General features: G+C 39.7%; 1 protein-coding gene across 2 annotated transcripts in view; it reads right to left on the bottom strand.

The window, feature by feature from the left end:
- Positions 1-20,354, bottom strand: part of PDZRN4 (PDZ domain containing ring finger 4) — a 237,195-nt gene that overhangs the window by 37,593 nt on the left and 179,248 nt on the right. For both annotated transcript variants that reach the window (XM_015854556.2, XM_015854565.2), the window contains 2 exons: positions 6,203-6,456; positions 4,945-5,047 (listed from right to left, as the gene is read on the bottom strand). In XM_015854556.2, coding sequence (XP_015710042.1) covers positions 4,945-5,047; positions 6,203-6,456 — 357 coding nt within the window. The remainder of the gene's footprint in view (positions 1-4,944; positions 5,048-6,202; positions 6,457-20,354) is intronic.

The following is a 20,354-nucleotide window of genomic DNA, read 5'->3' as shown; positions in this document are numbered from 1 at the left end:
ATGTCTTGCATACTGGTCTGTTGGTTTAGTGACGTGCAAGGACGTTGCTCAAGAAGGAGCAACACTCCTCAATTCTTCCTAGCTAAACAGAGAAGCTCAAAGGTTTCTAATGCATAAAGTGAAAAGCAAGAAGAATATCCCAATAATTTCACATAGGGTCAACTCAACCTTTGGAAATTCTTCCAGGTAACACAGTTAATACTGCCTCAACCTGTCAGTATGTGTATTTGCATACATTAAAACAGGAATCATTGGACACAGATAGGCTGACATAATGGTTGCCATTCTGCATTTTTCATTCTGATAATGCTAATCCTGGCATCCCGTGGGGAAAAAAAAAAGTAGGATCTTATCTCAGATGCATAAGATTTTAGGAGCTGTAACTTCCACTATATTACTTCTCATAGCAAAAACCAATCACTTCCCACTTTCACTTTGCTTAAACAGTACTTCAGTACATGGATGTTAATAAGGTTTCTGCCCTAGGATAAGGAACTGTTGACTAAACCATCATATCTGTTTGTTACTGCTTGTAACATTTTATTTTCTGCTGTCTCTCTTTTTGAGAGACAAACGCCTCAGACTAAATATGTAGGACCAGACACTAGTGATGAGCTCTTTCATCCAGCTTTGTCTTTACCACAATTTATTTTGGTCCAACTTATTTTAGTGTTCCACTATGTAACTGATTTTGTTCCCTTAATTCCTGTATTACTACAAGTGTTCCTAACCAGGTATATGGTGTTTTCCTCTCTTTGATAGCAGGTTCAGAAGTGTTATTAACAAAGCTTGTTTATTCCTCTCTAGAACCAGTATCTTTTGCACTTATCACAAGGACAAATCTTTTGTACAAATTTTAGTGCTATATGTAACACAAAATTACTGGAGACTACAATGGTTTTACTCCTTATGCCTCATTGGTAGTAGTCAGTGTGGTGCACTCTAATATCACATGAGGTAATTCCAGCAGCACAACTCATAACCAGAGAGGAGTTGGGTTTGTCCTTGAAAATATTTGGCCCTCTTTCAGTCATCTTGACTGCAAGTCCAACTGAGCATTTACAAATTGGTCAGTTCCTACTTTATCTTAAAAGTCCTCTTGGGTATCTGGGTATGCCAGAAACACAAATCTTTTGATCTCTTTCTGTCAACACAGACTGTTGCTGGCTCTGACCTGTCTCAATATAAATCAACAATTCAAATTCCTTTTAGGACAAGCTTTGCAGGAGACACATTAGGACACTTGAGCTGGCTCTCAGCAATCCCCCAGCTTTGTCATCTTCCCAGCTATTTGTTTAAAGTATGGTGCTGAATGGAGCCTAATGAGCCTCCCAGGGAGTTCCCCCTTCCAAGACAATTGGCTTGTACTTGAGTTTATTGAGCTGTGGCAAACTGTACTCAAACCATTATTTTTTTTTTCCAGTGTACAAATGGAATCTTGCAAGTGTCTAATCCTACTAAATCCACTGGCAAGTGCAAGTCCATATCCCCAGCGCTGGCTATCAGATGTGATGCTCTTGTTTTCTTTCTATGGTGGTAACACAGGTAACTCCAGCACTTATCTGTAAGCCAGTTCCAAGTTGATCAAAGCTTTGCAGGACACTGCCTTTCTTGGAAAACATTCTTGTTTACAGCATCTTAGTTGCCAATCACCTCACTTCTTCATTTCCTGATTTGGCTGTGTACTTTGTATTTGTCACCTCAGAACGGAGGGAGTTTTCATCTGAAAACCATTTCTGGGAAATAATCAGTGATTAGTACTCTTTCTGCTTACTATCTTGTTTCAAAACCTTTCTGAAATCTCCAGGTTTGGCTTCAAAATTCATTTTCAAATTGTTTGGTTTGACATGGAGACCTGTGAGTTTGTTTTACTCTACGTGATTAGCTGAGGTTTTGTAAGAAGCCATGCTTTTTACATTACTGTCTCAAAGTTTGCTGAAATGGAGACACGCAGGAGATGGACAAGTCCGGGAGCTACGAAAGGGAGATAAGATACTGATCAATGGCCCTTGAGTGGTCTTTTGTGTTGGCCTATCTCAAGGAAGATGGCCATCCCTGAGGACTAATGGCCCTTAAGTGGTCTTTCCTGTTGGCCCATCTCAAGGAAGATTGACAGCTCTGAGGAAGTCACAAGACTCTGACCCGAGCCGTCCCGAAATGTCTCGAAGGCTGGAAAGAAGGATAAAAAGGGCACGGACAAACCCCGAATTTTGGGAGAGGTTTTCTGACACCAGATGCCTCTCTACGCGAGCGCCTGCATGCTGAAGAAGATGGCTGCATGCTGAAGAACCTTTGTTGGGCATCTAGGTATCCGATCTCAGATCCCTCCACCGTTGTCCTACTGCTGCCTATTCTCTCTTCTGGGATTGCTGCTCGAGACTCTGCTCCGAGGGACCTCGCTGCCCGAGACTCTGCTTCTAGAGACCACGATACTCTGACCATCTTTTCTGCGATTCACCGATCTGCTGCCTGCAGCCTGCTACTCCGTTGCTGCTCTCCCCTTACGCTTATTTTGCCCCGGACCAACGTTAACAACGTGCTATGGGACGCTGCTGCATCCAGGAGGTGACTGTTCCCCGCTTTAACGTAGTTCTTGCTCTTTTCTACCTTTTTCTATCGCCTACTTTCCGTTCCCCATCACCCTAATTTTGGCATTCGTCACTCTCCCTTCCCCATCCCCTCAATTGTCTATTATTTCCAATAAACTGGTCGGATCAACATTTGAATGCTCTTCTTCTTAATCTCACGCCGGGCATAACATTATTAAAAGAACCTTTGCCTCACTCCTAAATTGGAGCGAGACAGGTTTACACCAGAAAGTCCTTACAATGAAGAAAAGTTAATGCCCTGCTGCTTTTGCGCTGGACACACCACAGCAACTAGCAAACCCATTTCGACTTGGTCATTCACAAGACCTATTTTTGGAAGGAGATGTATATCTCTGGGCTCTCTAGTTACACCAAAAGAGCTTAACAATTTCTTATAATGTTATAAATAACAGATAATACAACCAATGAGTGGCCTAAACCATAATGCTACCACCATACAGGTTTAAATTTTAGAAAGTGTTTCACATTTGGAGCTCTAGTAAAAGGTTCCACGATGCTTCTCCTTCAAACCTTTCCTATTTAGAATGGATTTTTCTCCTGAAAAGAGTACAGACAGCTCATTTCCTATTTGAATTTCACATGAAACACTATTTCAGTCACTCAGTGCGTTTGCCTTGGGCCACTGAATCGCAGCTGACAGCAAATTAATGACTATGATGGTATGATTAGCAGTGATTACAGGCAACTGAGAATCTGCTCAAGCATTTGCCACTATCATAATACTTGTGCCAACTATTATTAGGGATTAATAATGGTCATAAGGAGGACTTGATTACACTAGGTAGACCCTGTGCAGATTTGAAATCCATTACTATTTTAATATGTAGCTAATAATCTAGTGAAAGAATATTTTCATCTAAAAATATATCTTTTTAAAAATGTATTCCTTCTGAATGTTTCCATTACTAATTTATTTAAATAGGACTAGAAAAAATATCTTCTACTATGTTTAAGGAAGAAGCACTGTAAACAAAGTCACATAAACTTAATATTGTACTGGGGAACTGAAGCAGAATGTAAGCTCTGAGATTCTTGTGCTGTGAGATATCACACTGAAACCCAACTGGGAAGAAATAATGATTTCACTAATCCCTAGCAATGATTTTTTGAGAAGTTCAAATAAAAGTTTGCTTGTTCTGATTGAGATTCACTAAGCAGATGTTATTTGATTTTTCTACTTCCTGGGAAGAACCTGGATTCCCCAAGCTGCTAGAAGAAAAGAACAACGGGATGAACGTGCAGTAGCTCATCTTAGCTACTAAAGATAAGATAAAAGTGAAGGCATGGCATATTTGCCAAAGCTTTTGCCATTCATTTCATTTCCAAATGTCAAATAGTTATGTGAAACCTTTAAAAACGGTTCTTAAGGTACTGCAAACAAAAGAATATCTCAAATCTTGTATTAAAGGTATTTAATTATTTATAATCATAAATATAATATTGTTTATATTTAAAATACAGAAACATGAACTTATGCAAAGACTCAGCACTGTTTAATAATGAAAAGAACCATCCATTTCTTATGCCTGCTTCTACAAATATTTTCTTCCTGAAATATAGCAGAAAACATAAAAATCCAATGACTGACAGGAAAGTAAACTATTCAGGTATTGAAATGAAAATCTAATGAAGAGCAACAACAACAATCATGTTATCATTTGCAGAAGCTTCACAAAATGATTTTCCAGTGATTCAGAAAGACATCCACCCTTGTCACTAGAGAATACAATGCATTAAAAGCAAAGGGAGATTTGTGGTACACCCCATAATTTCTTGTAATTGCAATACTTATAACGTCAAATTCAAAGAGCAAATAACAGAAATTACATTCATTTTCAAAGTTGTAACCTGATTTTTCAAATGTTCAAGCAGACGCCCAAGTATCTGCTAGACTAATCCCTAAGGCATGAGTAAAAAGACCAATTAATTCTTAAAATTAGAGAGGAAAAAAAAAAAAACAGTTAAGCTTCCAGCTACCCTTTTTAATTTTGATTTTTTTTTTTTTTTTTTGCTTCAGAGTGCTAAAATTGCAAAAAAGATGCAGTTGACTTACAGTCTTGACTATACAAGGAGGGAATATGCTTAATAGGTATCCCAAACTTGTTTGGTGACACCCGGTGAAGAATTACACTTCTGCATTTTACACATGTGAGCTAACTACAGTAAAGCTTGTGAAAATACACACGTACAAAAAAGAACACTTTCTGGTATTAATTGTTTTCCTTTTTTTTTTTTTTTTTTTTTTTATTCTCCCAGAGGAGCCTGCTATATCACCTGTGCAAATACCATATCTATAACAGCAGAAAAAGAGGTTGCAGTGTGCCATTGATCTTACCTCATACTCAAACTCCTCTGCTCTATCTGCATCAGCAGGCAGGCTGGAAAGATACTCATTACCTTCATAAAATTCATGCTCCACTGGCTGAAGAGAATGGCAGCTATGCAGAACAAAGCAGTACAAAAGACAGTAGATGAGGTAATTTGTTTTTTAAATTAAAAATGATTTTTAAAAAATCTGCTCTGTAGTTTTCTTATCTCTGAAATATTACTCTCAATTGCCTGACAGCCTGAATGAAATAGGACCTGGAAGTAGAAAGGACTGTTTTCTTTTCAAAAGCTCAGACTGCAGAATACTTCATTTTCCTGGGTTCATCTTTTGTTAGATTTGCAGAGGGGGATCTCTTAACAGGGTCTGTTTGGGGCCAAACTACTTAATTATGAACACTTGGAACTCTTTTTGCTCATTAATGTACCTAACTACACATTCATATGCTGCATCATGATCAGCGCCAACTTATCAATCATCTCATTATAAAACCATGAACATCTTCAATCTACAACCCACATCAGGCTCAAAGTTGTTCAAGTGCTTGCATTAAATGCTTTGCATTATATGGTTTTGTTAAAGCGATAACAGGGTGATGAAGGGCAGTTGAATAACTGCACATTTTAGAATGTCAGTAATCTGAGAGGTTGCATGAGTTCAAGAAACAAAGAACAAACTCTTCACAACATGCACTTAGGTACAGCCTTGGATCCCAGGTGTGGATCTACCTCAAACTTATTATTTTATTTTTTTTTTTTTTGTAATGATATTTGCATCCAGTTACATTTCAGAAGATGTTAATTCAATGAAGGCAGAATTTAATTCACATTGTTTACCATATGTAAGGTGAAATTATATTATACTTTCCTTCTCCACATTTTTGGAATTGTTTTGCCTTAGATAAGGGGACCTTTAATAAAATAAAATATTTTCCCTGTTTTTTTAAGAAGTTTAAATCATAGAAAGTAACAAGACATCTCCTTATTTGCTTTATAAGCCTTTTCAATGCTTTGGAACACAGAATTGCTTTTCTTCTTGAGCAAAGCTTAAGGATTAGGTGCATGAGCACAGAGTAAGCGAGAACAACATTCCTTCCTGCGGTCTAATGCACAAATTGAGGAGAAACATTAGTAAAGTCTGAATGGGGCAGCAATTACCAACAATACCTATAACTTATTTAAACTGCTCTTCTGACTTTTGCAGAGGAAAGCTAAAAGCAATTGCAATGCCTTAATATCACTTGAAAAATACAGAAGGTAAGCCATACCTGTCTGAAAGCAGAAAAGGACAGATATCAGGAACAGGAGGTGTGGAAGGTCTTAGTTTGGCCAGAGCCATAATGTGCTCAAAAGTGATGTCAGTCTGAGTGCAGGCATCCACAAGCCGTACATCCTGAGAGCTACCATGAGTTTTGCTAATTGGGGCTCTTCGTAAAACCTGAACTACAATTGGCTCCTTAGCATTGCGAAAAGCTTCCACTGCCTCTTCATGAGTGGCCTTGGAGAGGTCCTTCCCATTGACCTAGAAAAAAACAGAAAAATATACCAAAGATTAAGCACAAGAGAAAAGGCAGAACAAAAATGAGAGTGTAAAATATAGGAAGAATAATCACTTGAGCAATACATCAAGCCATCTGCTGACAGTGACTGGACCTTCTTTTGGTAGTCGTGCGAGAGAGGAGAAATGAATTCTTTAAACTATGCTAGAAAATAGAAATGTTTTGAACTTACTGTCCCAATCCCAAAGCTGCAAAGAAACATTCAAAATTTGTTCTCTCATTTTATTTTATTTCCCTCATAAAGTACAAATGAAAAAGGATGGGTGTCTCTAATTTTCAATTTCAACATCTTCTGTGGCATGCAACCATAATAAGGGATTTCTGGCATGGGATTGTTATTAATGCAGATGTCAATAAACACATCTTGGATATCAGAAAAGAAACAAGGCCAGCTTTCAGTGTTTTGCCACTTATCAGCCATTGCATTCATACAATCATTAAGGCCAAAAAAAGGAAGATTTGACTGACAGTCAGCTGCTGCTATTTTAAGGAAAGAGAAATCTGAGGCAAACAAACTGAAGAATTTATTTGCTACAGACAACTAATAAAACAGAAAATTGTGCTGCAAATGCATCACAGCTTGGGGAAAATAAAAGTCTGCACAGTAAGATTTCTTTCTACTGCAAGTAAAATAGCAAATTACTCCAAGTCCAGGTGGGGTCTTTTGATATTAAAACAAGGTAACTGCAAGACTTGGTGCTGAATTCACATGAACTCAAGTATTAGGGGAAAACTTGACTAGAATCATCCCACTATGAAATGCACTGACTAATCTGCCAACAGCAGCCAGTATCTAAGCCCTAAAGGATAGTGTGGCTTTACAGAAAGTTACACAGAAACTACCATTCTGCACTGTTTTCAGAGCAGTGAGACTGCAGTTTATTGTTGCACAGCATCAAATTTTGTGAGCTTCTGTGGAGATGAGATGATCCTGTGCTGTGGTAGGTAGGTATTATTTTCTAGAAAGAAATGTGAATATCTGAATAGTACCAAAGATTGATTCAAATTTATATCCTTGAGAAAATCTCCTCACTGACAGCAAGCCAGAAATAGGATTCTACTGCAACATAATGCCCAAATTTACTTTGTTATATAGACTATGAAGACCTGAAACTTCTCCAAAATGAACTGTCTCTAAGCCCTTCCCAGACATGGGACAAAATCCACTGGAGACTTTTGCTGAAGACGAAATTTCTTAGCAACATCACTCTTCATTAAAGAAATACTTGGAAATTTCTTGTAAAAACAAAACAAAACAACAACAACAAAAAAAACAACAACAGAATAACAACCAAAGACAATGCCAGCAAACTCAAAAGACTCACTCAGTACAGTCAGCAAGTACAGTTTTAATCCTGCCAGGAGAAGCACTTGCAATTAAATATGTCATATTTGAGGCAAAAGGTGTAACCATACCTACCCAGCTGGATGGTTGTAATAGAATAGACCATTAATTACTCATATATACCAACTTGTTACATTTCCAGAGTCAAGAGATACTTGAGAACGGGATATAACCAGCATTGCCTTCAACGGCCATGTCAGTCATGAAGGCAAGAGAAATAACCATAATGTAGTGTGGTCACCAGTGCAAAGATCTGATACTGTATGTAGTCATCCTGAATAGATTTCTTTACCAAAAAAACCCTTCAAAACTCATGTGCTGAATGCCTGGGAGCCCCAGAACTACTATACAATGTAACCTAGACTGTGATCAAATAATATGAACTGCAGCTAGCTTAATCACCTGATTTTAATACACTTGTATGAGGGCTGTTCTGAAAGAAAACCCTCCCACTTTATCATGTTGGTCCACAATGTCAGAGGCAGATGGTGGTGGTATGGCAATAGAGGTTGAACCTTCCCACCAATATTCCATTCCATTCTGTTGCTGTGTGACAGATGGCAGCAAAGGGGCAGTCTGACAGAATGTATTCTCACATGGAAGTGTGTATAAAGCAAAGGTGTGCCACTGAATTCCAACATGTGGAAAAAATTGCACCCACTGACACGCACTGAGGCTTGCTGAATGCTTATGGAAACAAAGCAGTAGGTCTATTTGCTCTATCAAATAGTGTTATTGTGCTTGTTGTATCCGTTGTACTTTCAAAGGAAATAAATAGGAGGCATTACTTTCGGAGTGACCTCCATGCTACCTCTCTAATGGCTGAAGTCAGAAAATGTTAAGATTTTATCTTTCAAATTATAATTCATTCAATTACAACCTTTGGTTATGTTAAACTAAGTTACATGCAGAAATATCAGTGATGTACAAGAGGCAGTGGCAGCATGCTTGAGAAATAAGTTATGTTATGAGAAAATCAAAGAAATTTCCCCAAGGACTCAGCTCCTGCAAACCCTCTCTGATAGTGCAAGTTACACTGCCAGAGTGTTCAGATTCAGCCATGTCTAATAGAGGAAATTAGAGATAAAGCTTCAAGTCTGGGTCTTCCAGTCACTCTTCAGTTCCAGCCTCTCCTCTGCTTCATTCCTGCTTCTAACTCAGATCCTATCAAAAAAACAATTTTCCACAGTTTTCACAGTTTTGGCAGCTTTTGTAAAAAGATTGTCCTACAGGCTTTCTGAATAACTCTCATTCCTAAAGCTTTAGGAACATAAAAATTACTTTCCTCTCTTCCCACACCTTTTTAATACTTTTAAAAACTTTCTGATAACAGATGCAATGTTTCTCCTAATAACAAGTGTATGGGAAAAAATACGACATAGCGTTGTATCATTTTCTTTTCCTATTTGAGCAATAAGGACACAATTCTGCCGTATCCCACCTGAATGGTGCTTTTTGGCAGAAGCTTACCATTTTATCACAGATCTGTATCAGCAAAGAGAAAAGATATTTGGATAGCATACAAAACATATATATGATTATTTTGGAATATCAGAAGCCATGTAATTGACATCAGCCAACACCTATCCCTTAGTCTGAGGAAACGGACATAAATTCATGCTAATGCTATTTACATGCAAATTTTATTTCCAAAGAATATTAATATTTTAAAATCACATAGGTGTGAAAAATCACAAAAGATACACATTTTCATTTATCCTGGCAACATATGGCTGACCTCTATTTTCATTTAAATGCCCGTTTAATTCAAAGACTTTGAAAGCATTCCATCCTTTATGTTGGTTTCTTATGCACTCTGGACACCTAATACTTGCTTAAACTGTCACTTGAAGTTCATCAACACACTTTGTCGATCTGCATAAAGGTCAGCTAATTTATGAACGCTGCCTTTCTCAGAAGAAAATCTATAGCTGAATTACTCTACGCTGGCAGCTGTCCTGCCCACTTGGGGCTGGGAAGAGTGAATTTATTTTAAAACCCAAAGCCAATACTACAGATGGGGCTGGAAGCTCTTTTCACTCAGCTTCTTTAAGGTTTGTCTGCCTCCTGCATCATCCCCTATCTTAACACTCACATATAGTTACCCTGGGAGGTGTAGACAGCTGAGCATTTATTTACAGCAAGCCATTTACAGGTTCTTAGTGGACTATTAAATAAATTCCTTGCCTCAGAAAGGTTACTTTCAGTGGAATCTAGGGTACTATTTTGAGTGGAGAGAGAAATCAGTCACATTTAACAGTCAACACAAAGACATGGGAATACATTTGTTGCAGCAGATGGGCTAATTAATCCACAAGCAAGTTGTGAATGTTAAGTAAAGAATATATCTTTTCTCATGTAAACCATCCTCCTGCCTCGTTTGATTAAGCTTCTGTTTAATGAACACTCTCCCCCCTTTTTGGACACACCACAAAGTCTGGGCCACTTGTCAACATCTTCCCCAGAGCGACTGGTGGCCACTGCCTGGATCCTGGCCATCCCCTCACTCTAAATCCAGCTGCATGCACAACTTCAACAGCGTCAGAAAATAAACAAGCAATCAGGCTTTGTTTTCCATGCACAAATCAACTGACATTGGCCAACCTCCATTTCTAATGCCAGCACCATTGCACGTGGGTTTATTCCCACACATGCAGAGGTGGACAGCAGAGAAGGACAGAGGGACTGGACTAAATAACAAAACACTGAACATAAAAAAAACATCAGCAGATGGTTGTTAGGCTATTCTTGCACTTTGTACTCTTAAAAAAATAGAAAGATAATAGTACTTCAATAAAGACTGCTTCCAGGATTTAAATGCTTGTGGTTGAGAAATGAAATACCCTCATCTTTAAATGTTTTTCTGATGTTAGTGATTTCTATTAATGCTGGCCAAAATTTCTGAATGAAGAGCCAGAAGTACTGATGTTTCTTGTAGTCTATACTTCATACTATGTATAAAAAGAAAAAGAAAAAGAAGGAAAAAGGAGAAAAAGATGCGTAATCACATGAATGCAACCATCACAAAAGGTATGACAGTAGCAGCTTACAAGATAACCTCCTTTCTTCAGCAAATAGTTTGCATACACCACTTAAAATTTAAGATTGGCTCTTCTGAAGTAAAAACCTCAGAGACCTCTCATTAATCAGTAAGGGCACAGGAAGAATAACCTGAGCATTTTGCTAGACCAGAGATGTCCAGCCACAGGGGTTTCCTGGAGAAATGACAGAGATGGTGTCTGACGTGATGATGGAGTTCACAAGGCTCACTGTCCGGGGAGATTTCAACATTCATGCAAAAGATGCCTCTGACCTGACAGGTGTTAAATCTGCTCTCATCACAACAGTCGCTTCACCTCCAGTCTCTGTCCCTAAAATACACCCAGGCAACCAAATCCCAGAGTGCATCCTTGGATAGAAAACTGGCATAAAAGATCGAGCACTGTGTCGTAGTTCGATCAGTCCATTTTCTAGGACAAGAATTTGAGCTCTTTGAGGAAAAAACAAACAAACAAACAAACAAACAAACCCCACAAAAACAAAAAACAAACAAAACAAAACAAAGAAAAAGAAGAAAAATATATCAACTTAAAGCTTTTGTTACATATAGACATTTTAGAAAACTTCCAGTGCTAAAGGATGCCAGGTATGAGGCTCTCCAGACAGGACAGGGGGCAGAGGACATTCAGGCTACCAGAGATACACAGGCTGAAGAGAACACTGCAAGTCTTCTGCTAACACAAATGCAATAGTTCATCTACAGAAATGGCATTCAGCACACTGACCTTTTAGGTTATAGTTCAGTACTAAACTGCATTTCTTGAGCAAGTTAATCTCTAAGGTAGCAAATACAGTCATTATCCAATACCACTATCTCCATCAGGGTTCAGGCAAGTTCAGTGAAGGGACAACTTTTATTATTCTGGTTAATGACATTTCATCTTTCCCAGCCACACGAGTTAAATGATGTTTGTTCCCATTTGATCTTTTGTTGCCCTAATCACCCAATCATGTCAGCCCTTCTGAAAGCAACAGAATCTCAGAATCATAGAATGGTTTGAGTTGGCTAAATACACAGGCTCTGGCTGTTTTTCCTCAGGCTGTTTTTCCAAAGGCTAATATCTTATTGTAATAAGAACTACTTTCCTGTTTCCTGAATGGCTTAGGCTTGTTCTGTTTGCTACTTTGTGTAGCTGGCTCAACATCTCTGAACAGACCCAGGCAATGGTCAATACTGAAGCCTCCTGTTTTCCTACGTGTAACCAGCATCAGTTCAATTTCCCAATATTTAGCAAAAACCTAAATCCTGAAAAGCCTGTGCCTAAGATTTAAGCTAAGCAAGAAAACATAAGTGTTAAAACAATTGTAAACAACCGAAATATGCCTGTTTCCGCTTTGTAAAGTATCTTTCTAGAGAGACACTACCCAGGCACTTCCTAATGATTTTTAGTATCTTAACAGCAGCTATCGTAAGGAAGCACTCTTTTTTTCAACTGACCTCAAGACTATCCTTCATTTTGTTCAGTAGTCCTCTGTGACCTGTGGGAGGGTCTGACAGCTGCAGCTCCTCTCTGGGAAGGGCAAGTTGTATCCCCAAAAGACCCTGGCAAAGAGCCGGACACTGCCTGAAAGTATTGTATGATAAGCTACCCTTGGAAACTCAAAAGACTTTTAAAATTTATTGGAAATAATGTCTCAGGTAGATGTCCTGGGAATGGAGAAATAGTTCCTATCACAACAGCAGTACAACATAGCAAACTAGTGAGCAATGTAACTAACACAGAAGTGCTTTAGTGATTTTGCCTCTCCGTCAAATACCAACTTGAACTTAATATCTAATTCTCCTTGATGTTACCTTCTCTACCTAGTCATCTCTACCTAAAACAAAATTCACTGCAACAAGTGCTTCCCAAAAGTTTCGGTGCAGAACCCCATTCTTTTGAGAATGGAAGATCAAATCCACCAGAAGCGAAGAAATCACAAAGCCCTTCTTCCCCCTCCTGAATGAGGAAGTTTGATGCTCTGAATAACAAATTTATTCTTACCTGCATTTAAGGTACCAAGCATAGTAAGACGATGGTATTTTAGATGCATGGCTACAGCCTGCTTCCAGCTGGCTGAGTTAAGTATAACTATAACCACAACCGTACATGAACACCTAATTATTCTCTGGCAATGTACAGAAAATCAGGCAAAATATCCACCCTAGGAAAAGACAGTCAAAAAAAGACAGCATTTCCATGTCTGAACTTTCATCTTGAAGAATATTTCAGAACACCTGAATGCTACAGTGCTGCATTAGCACCACGAGGAAAACGACGCCCACTACAAGAAGTCTGAAATCACTACTGAGTCAGCAGTGCTAAGCTGTGTCCAAAATGGGATCTCAGTTCCTGTAGTTCACAGCATGGCACTTGACAGTCAGTGCAACTGGAAAATAGAATATTCCATCTACTCCCTACGTGTTAGAGCAATGCAAGTGTCACAGTTCTTTTGGCTCCTTTAGTCTTGAACACAGGGATAGATCAGAAAAGGTTCACCTGACTTAGGAAACAACAAGTAGACTCATCTGCAGTTTTCCTTGTTTGTGAGTGATTTGAAAATGCCAAATTAAGTGTAAGAATCAGTGAATTGGTTTCACAGTGAGCTGCTCAGAGGCAACTGCTGGAAGACAGAACTTTGTGAACGGCCATTATTCTTCTTTTCTGACTCCCTCTATACACCCAGAAGAGGTATTACTGGCCACTACAGACATCCTTCTTATCTCTTTCAGATTGTGCTCTCTGTCTTGTTCTCCTCCTCTCTCTTCCCTCTTTGGCTTTCAGCTCTTCTCACTCTGCCCCTTCTCTTTCACTGCAGACCTCATTTTTGTTCCCAGGATTTCCTTTCTCCCCTGCCTTAATTTCATCTTTCCTTTCCTAAACCCCTCTCCTGCTGTCTGTCTCTGAGCTTGGCTCCTTCCAGCAGGCTGGGAGCACCAGCTTTTGTTACCAGCCCACTGTGTCAGCTGGACAGTCCCAGCACTTGTGAGGTTTGCCTTCACCAGCACTGCCCAGTATGACTACAAAAGCTCAGCTAACCCAGATGGTGATGTAACAAGGCTGGAGTGTATTTACTATGTAAATTGCTTTTAATATTGACAAACAGCTTTTCTGATGATATTAGGATTATGCCTGATGGCAATAAAGACTAAACTAGCTGTGGCATGCATAATATATGTTATGTTACTCCTTGATGTAATTAGACCATCGTTTATTACGTCAATAATTGCAACCTTTTTCTGTTTGTGGGTAGGACCTCAAACAAATCTCTCACCAGATCTACCACATACACCAGCCCTTTAATGGTAGTGAAGAAGACAATCAAAGTCCAGTGTGTGTGCTCAGAGCAAATCATTTTTACCTCTAAGCCCCTGCACTGAATGCTGTATTCTCCTGTGAACTTTACGTTGTTTGCTCTAGCACAAGCTCACTCTCCAATTTCTCTTCCAGAGTATTTTTCTTAGAAAACAGGATTTGAAAAGGTGGCTGCTCTTGAAGTTTTAGGAGATCAACTTAATGACATTCTTTAATCGTCTGCAACTCCCAAAGAATAATGGATGAGGCTGAATGGCAGATTTTAGGCATCTGTAAACAACTTTTCTTCTGTCGGGGAATCATATCCTACATTTCACTATAAAGAAGAGTCTCTCTTTCACCTTTAGAAAAAAATCCCCAACCTTCCATGAACTCAGCCAGGGCTGACACCGCTATGAGTGTTAAACTTATCACTGTCATAACAGTTCATCCACATACGCACGCCTGAAACTCCTGCTCTCCTCTGAACCGAGTAGTTCAAAAAGATAGATTGCTACCTTCTGGCTAATTGGGGGGGTTCTCTCATTACTATGAAAAGACATTTTATATCTCAAGTGACTTTATAAGCAGTGAATAATTAGACTTAAAGTCTTCGGAAAAGAGTCCACTGATCAAATGCTAGGATAACTTATGGGCATAGTGACCTTTTCCTCAGCAAGATACTCCAAACTGCTGCTGTTGGCACATTATTAAAATTCCCCATTTAATGCATGCGGTTAAGCATAAGGCAGATTTTATCCTCTACTTTTAAATTCAATTTAAGGTAGTCCAGTGAGAGCTGGAGGACTAACTGCCACCCACTCCAGCTGTGTGCAGCCAGGACAGACAGCAGCAGCCTGCTCAGCTGGCCAGATCTTGATGCTGTTCTGACTGCTGCACTCCTGATTTCCAGCAATCCCCGTTCCAGCCAGGGAGCAAATTTCCTGCCCACACATCCACCAGCAATCACCAGCACTCTGGGCTTTTTCTTAAAAGCAGCAGCAATGAGCAGCTGACAGCATGCTGCCTCCAGACCAGCTGGTAAGTGGGATAGTGTCTTGGCAAAGAGGGTGCTCCAGAAGCCAGTGTTTCATACTGTAAAAAAGCAGCGAGGTTGAACCCAGCAAGAGAGCACTGAGCTTACTCCCCTCTCTGACTGAGACATGGGGCACTGCCCTGACTGGCTGAGCACCATGACCAGTTGGGCCTTGGACCACAAGGAGCCCTCAGCATCTATGTTCGCTTTTCTTTAATGAACCAACATGCAATGGACTTGCTCTACTTTAGCATGCAACACTTACTGTACATCTGTTTTAAATGCCATTTTGAAAGAACAGAAAAGTCTCCTCCTCCCCTGGAATAAAACACTGAGGGTCCTTTTCAGACATTTTCCATTCTTATCTCACCCTGCTTTGACATTAATTTGACACTGTTGTTCTTCATTTGTTTTCATGGCTTAAGCAGCATATTGGCAAAAAATCCTTCAACATTTTACAGGATTGGATGTTTTAAAAATATTTTTCACAAGCTCACACATTAACAGTGTCTTAGCAATAAGGTCCAACACAGCAAGAGGTCTCAATAAAGTTTAATTTCATCCGGCTTCTGGAACAGGGCATATGGCACAATTTCCTTGATGTCTTCTTTCAAAAAAGTAGAAAATGCAAACTCAGAAGAGCTCTTCATCTGATAAAATAAAGCCAGTGACAGGACTCTACCTGCTATCCAAATCTCCATTTCATCTCTTTGCACCAAATAGTTCCCAGCAGCACTTAGTAATAGCATAGCAACCACTTCTATTTGAGTATCAAGAAAGCAGGTAATGCTGACAATAGCATCCTTGTACATGTTCAGTTACACACAATGAACACAAACAAAACTGCATACGGAAGCATATTTAAAGAGATAACTTATGAGAGAGATACTACAATGATCTGTAAGATCCCTTCCAACCTAAGCCATTCTATTACTCTTATTAAAAATGCTTGTGTCTGTTTCTTCCTTTTTGCTTCTCTCTTCTACCTTGACACTCCTTTAAAGACTATTTAGGCACATAGGATTTCTTTACTTTCCTACTGAGTGATGGGTTACTGTGCTATCATGAATATAGCTTTTAATTTCTGAAGTTCAATTTCCACATCCCCTGTTTGCAGGAAAAATTAAGTGAAGTTAATGTGAGGAGCACCCTAATTCTATCTATCTTATTTATACAGCACTGTGGCTGTGTACATCGTGTCAGCAATAAGAGCTCCTGCTCCTTCCTGGCTTAAAACCAATTACAGCTGCTATTGCCGTCCCAGAGTTTCTAAGTTTATTCTTCCTTCTGGATTGTCTCCTTCTACATCTGTCTTCTCTCACCATTCTCCCTCTCTGTTTTATTCCACCTTCCACTTTGGCTTTCCTCTCCTATTCTTCTCTCACTCCTTTTATTTCCATTATCACCCTGTGTTTGGTTTCTGCATTGCCAGCAGCAGCAGCTGCCCCTGTAAAACTTCAGCACTTAACACCTGCAAAGGGAACTTTCCCCTTATGTGTAAGACATTTCCACATCAGATTCAGGAGACAGCAAAGCTGTCTGCAAAGAGCAGCCCAAACACCTGCAAAGGGCACTTACTGGGGAAGTTTCCACAGCACCATATCAGTCTCCTTTTCCCAGGAAGCTCTGGGTGTACAGCAGAACTGTGCTGCAGTTGCTGCTCCAGTGGCAGACCATCTCTTCAGGGCACACCAAGGCAGTTACGGACTAAGTATGGCTGAAAACTACAGCAGGGAGATTATGGATGACCAGTGGCCAAGGCTGTGCTGTTGGCTGACCACCGAATACACTGCATGGATCAGATTTGTGCCAGCATCAGGCAATGCTATGAATATCACTGAAATCCAAGCAGATTTTAAAGAATATCCAAGTTAGCTATTCAGATGCCACTCGATGCATGTGGCTATTCTTTCTGCTTCCAGTTGCTGTGCAGTGACATCAGACAGGGAGCTTAGCATACAGTGCAGAAAAGGCCTCAACATCAGGAACAGAGCAACACTTTCTGTTCTGAGCAACAAAGTCATCCTTTAATATTGAATAGGCTTTTGATTATCTCATGGAAAAGCAGCATGAACAATTTAAAACACTGAAAAAATACTGCATTCACACTTTATACCTCTTGTACTTGTCTATTTAGATAAAATTGCCTATGTGCAAAGACTGTGTCTTTTTTGGTAACACAGCATCAAGCACTACAGGGCCTCAGACTAAATAGGGCATTCTAGGCATTGCTGCAGTAACAATCATGACTATACACCTGTGCTGAGAATTTAGATAACGAAATACAAGGGGACATGAATTAAAATAGACACGCTTTAAAACAAAGTTTATGGCATAGACAATGAAAACACTTTAACATGGCATGGCATCAAGACAAGGGTGATTTCATCTTTGCTTTATCTCAGTAACACAGTTCTTTTTATAGGAGCTTCTGCTCATAAAAGTTGTACATTGAAGAATAGAACACAAGCAAGGAGGAGCTGCAGGCCTGCAGCTCCATGGACACACAGCATCCACACGCAAATTTCAACCAAGTTCTCATTCTGGGCGCTCTTACAGGTCAGATGTATTTAGATTCATGGGTTTGTTTTCAGTATATTTGCAGAAGAGGTTATGATTTAGAAAGGCTCAGTTGTAGTGAAGCATGTTTTCCCCTTAAATTCAAAATCAAACAGGCTCCTACTTCAAAACCCAACTCACGCAGGACCTGAGAGCAGCTCTCATGTTACTGCTGATAGATACATTCTTTAAGAAAGCCGGATTCCTTTAAACTTTCATTGTAAGCTGGCTTTACGAGATAACAAAGTAAAATGTCACAGTATAAAGTTATCGGTGAAAAGAACCGCAGCTGAAAATCAGAGACCTGCAATAAATTGAGAAACGTCTGAAGCCAGATCAAAATGGCAAGACAAAATTTAAACGAACCTTCCCCACCCCAGAAGAGGCAGATGGGCATAAATCATTCCCAGCAATCAATTCTGCTATTTGAATTCACGCTGACACTTGTTGGGCTCAGTCGCTGACATGCAACCACGGCAGAAAGGCCAGGCCACCAGGGAAATTTGGCCAGCTTCCACCTCTGAGAGCAGAACACCTGACTGCAGGTCTCCAGCCCGCTTAGCACCGTTCTTTGTTCCTAGCAGAAAACACTCTGCCCTCTGTTTCATGTCTGACTCCAAGATCTGATGATCAAAAAAAATCTTTAATGACTGTTCATCCAAAGGAGAGGAAATATTAGGTGAAAAGTAACCAGTAGTGAAGGTAATTTTTCAGGCAGACTATTTAAGCATAAAACAACAAAGTTAATATTCATAGTATTGTTTCTCACTGTGACTGCTTTGCCATTAATTATTGACATCATGTTAGACAACAATAAAACATCTGAGAAAAGGGACTGCAGACTTCAACTTCTGTCAAAATTCAATATTTGCATGCAAAAGAGACGAACCTGCCCTTGATGGAGTTTCCCAGACAAGAAGACTTTTGTGGGAAGGAATTTGCATACCGGCCTCGAGTGCTTTTTTAATAAATACCGAATGGAAATACACCATTACACTCTCATATGTTTGCCGTTGGTACAGAAGTCTCACTGAAGCAGAGTTAAAGTAGTCGGTGCTATCTTACATAAATTCATAACACTCATTTTTCATTCCCCAAAATTCAGCCTTAGGAATGCTGGTAAATGAGGAGGTCAGGTGCCCAGTTGTGCAATCTGCACCTCCAGCTTCTTCCTAAAGTCTGCAGCAGTCAGTAGAAATTAGCTGCAGGCAAGCCATCACATACAGTATATTGCATAGCTCTGTTGAGCAAAAGAGGGATTACTTGGAGCAGTTTGTGCTTCTGAGATCTCAGAAAGGGAGATGCTGTCCCATCTGACATCCTCATGCATGATCATTAGATGATGTGCCAGTGTACCAAAAGGGACTCAGTGTCTTCATTCCCTCTCTCTGTTGTTTGGTTAGGACAAACCACAGAGCCCCTCAGCTGTCAGGCAGGAGATTCACAAGGTCTGTGGGGTAAGCAAAGAGGCACTGTGCACACCAGGCTGGAAGCAAATTTGAAAAGCACTTCTGGTGCTGCCGTGAAGCCTTGTGCTTAAGCAGCCACTTCTCTGCAGCAGGTCATCCCTATTATTTCAGGTCCAGGCTGTCAGACAGATTTCTTTAAAAATAAGGAACCCAAAGGAACACGACTTTCCCTTTTCTTTAAAAATGACAGTCGAGAGAAAGGGCAGCAGCAGCTGCATATTGACAGAGTAGTCTAACAAAGCCATTTGCCTAGAAACTGTGAAACCTGAGCTTAGCATAAGGATGTATGAAATCATGTTTTTCACTTCACAAAAATCTGTTCATCAGGTTACCAGATATTTTGCAACATAATAAATCTGCAACATTTTCTGAAGCTATATTATATAGTCATTAAATATTATCTAGGTAGATATTACATACAGTCAAAGTTAAGGAGATAGTGTGGGTAGGCAAAGACCAAAATGCTCCTTCCTTCTCAGGCTCTATTGCAGACAAACGAGTACAACAGCCATGTTTGGAAGTCTCCAGATAGTGGAGCAAGTGAGAGAATTAACAAGTCTAGCCTCACTCTCTCTTCTATTTATTCATTCTGCTTACTGTACCCTCCTTAATCATGATTCATTACATTACTTCTCTCTCTCTCTTTTTTTTTTTTATCCCCTTTCTTTCCTCAGTGTTCAGCTCCCATCTCTTGCCCTCCTTACCCCATTTTCCCCTCAAGGCACTCAAGTAAACCTCACAGTCCTGCTGCAGACATTGGTATTTCAGATGGCATTAGACACCTGAACTGCCAGGTGAAGTCTACTGATATTTCTGCAAAGGTCACTACCAAAAGTGTTAAACAAGATCAGTACAAAGACAAACCCTTATGGAGCTCCAGCAGTAACCTCCCTCCAGCCTTTCACTTTCCTTTTCTACATTACACATACATAAATATTCTGGTGGAGTCAGCTGACTCCATATCCTCCTTGTGACTGCTTATCTAGCATTTCTGTTTCAGTTTAGTTTGTATTTTCTCTTAGAATTCCACCTCAGATATTTTTGTTTATCTGAAGTCCAGATAAACCAAACCTAGTACATATTCTTTGTCAAGATAAAGTATCTGCTAATGAAAAAA

Source organism: Coturnix japonica, chromosome 1 (assembly GCF_001577835.2).
Source record: "Coturnix japonica isolate 7356 chromosome 1, Coturnix japonica 2.1, whole genome shotgun sequence".
Classification (NCBI taxonomy): Eukaryota; Metazoa; Chordata; class Aves; order Galliformes; family Phasianidae; genus Coturnix; species Coturnix japonica.
This window is presented reverse-complemented; position numbering and strand designations above follow the sequence as displayed.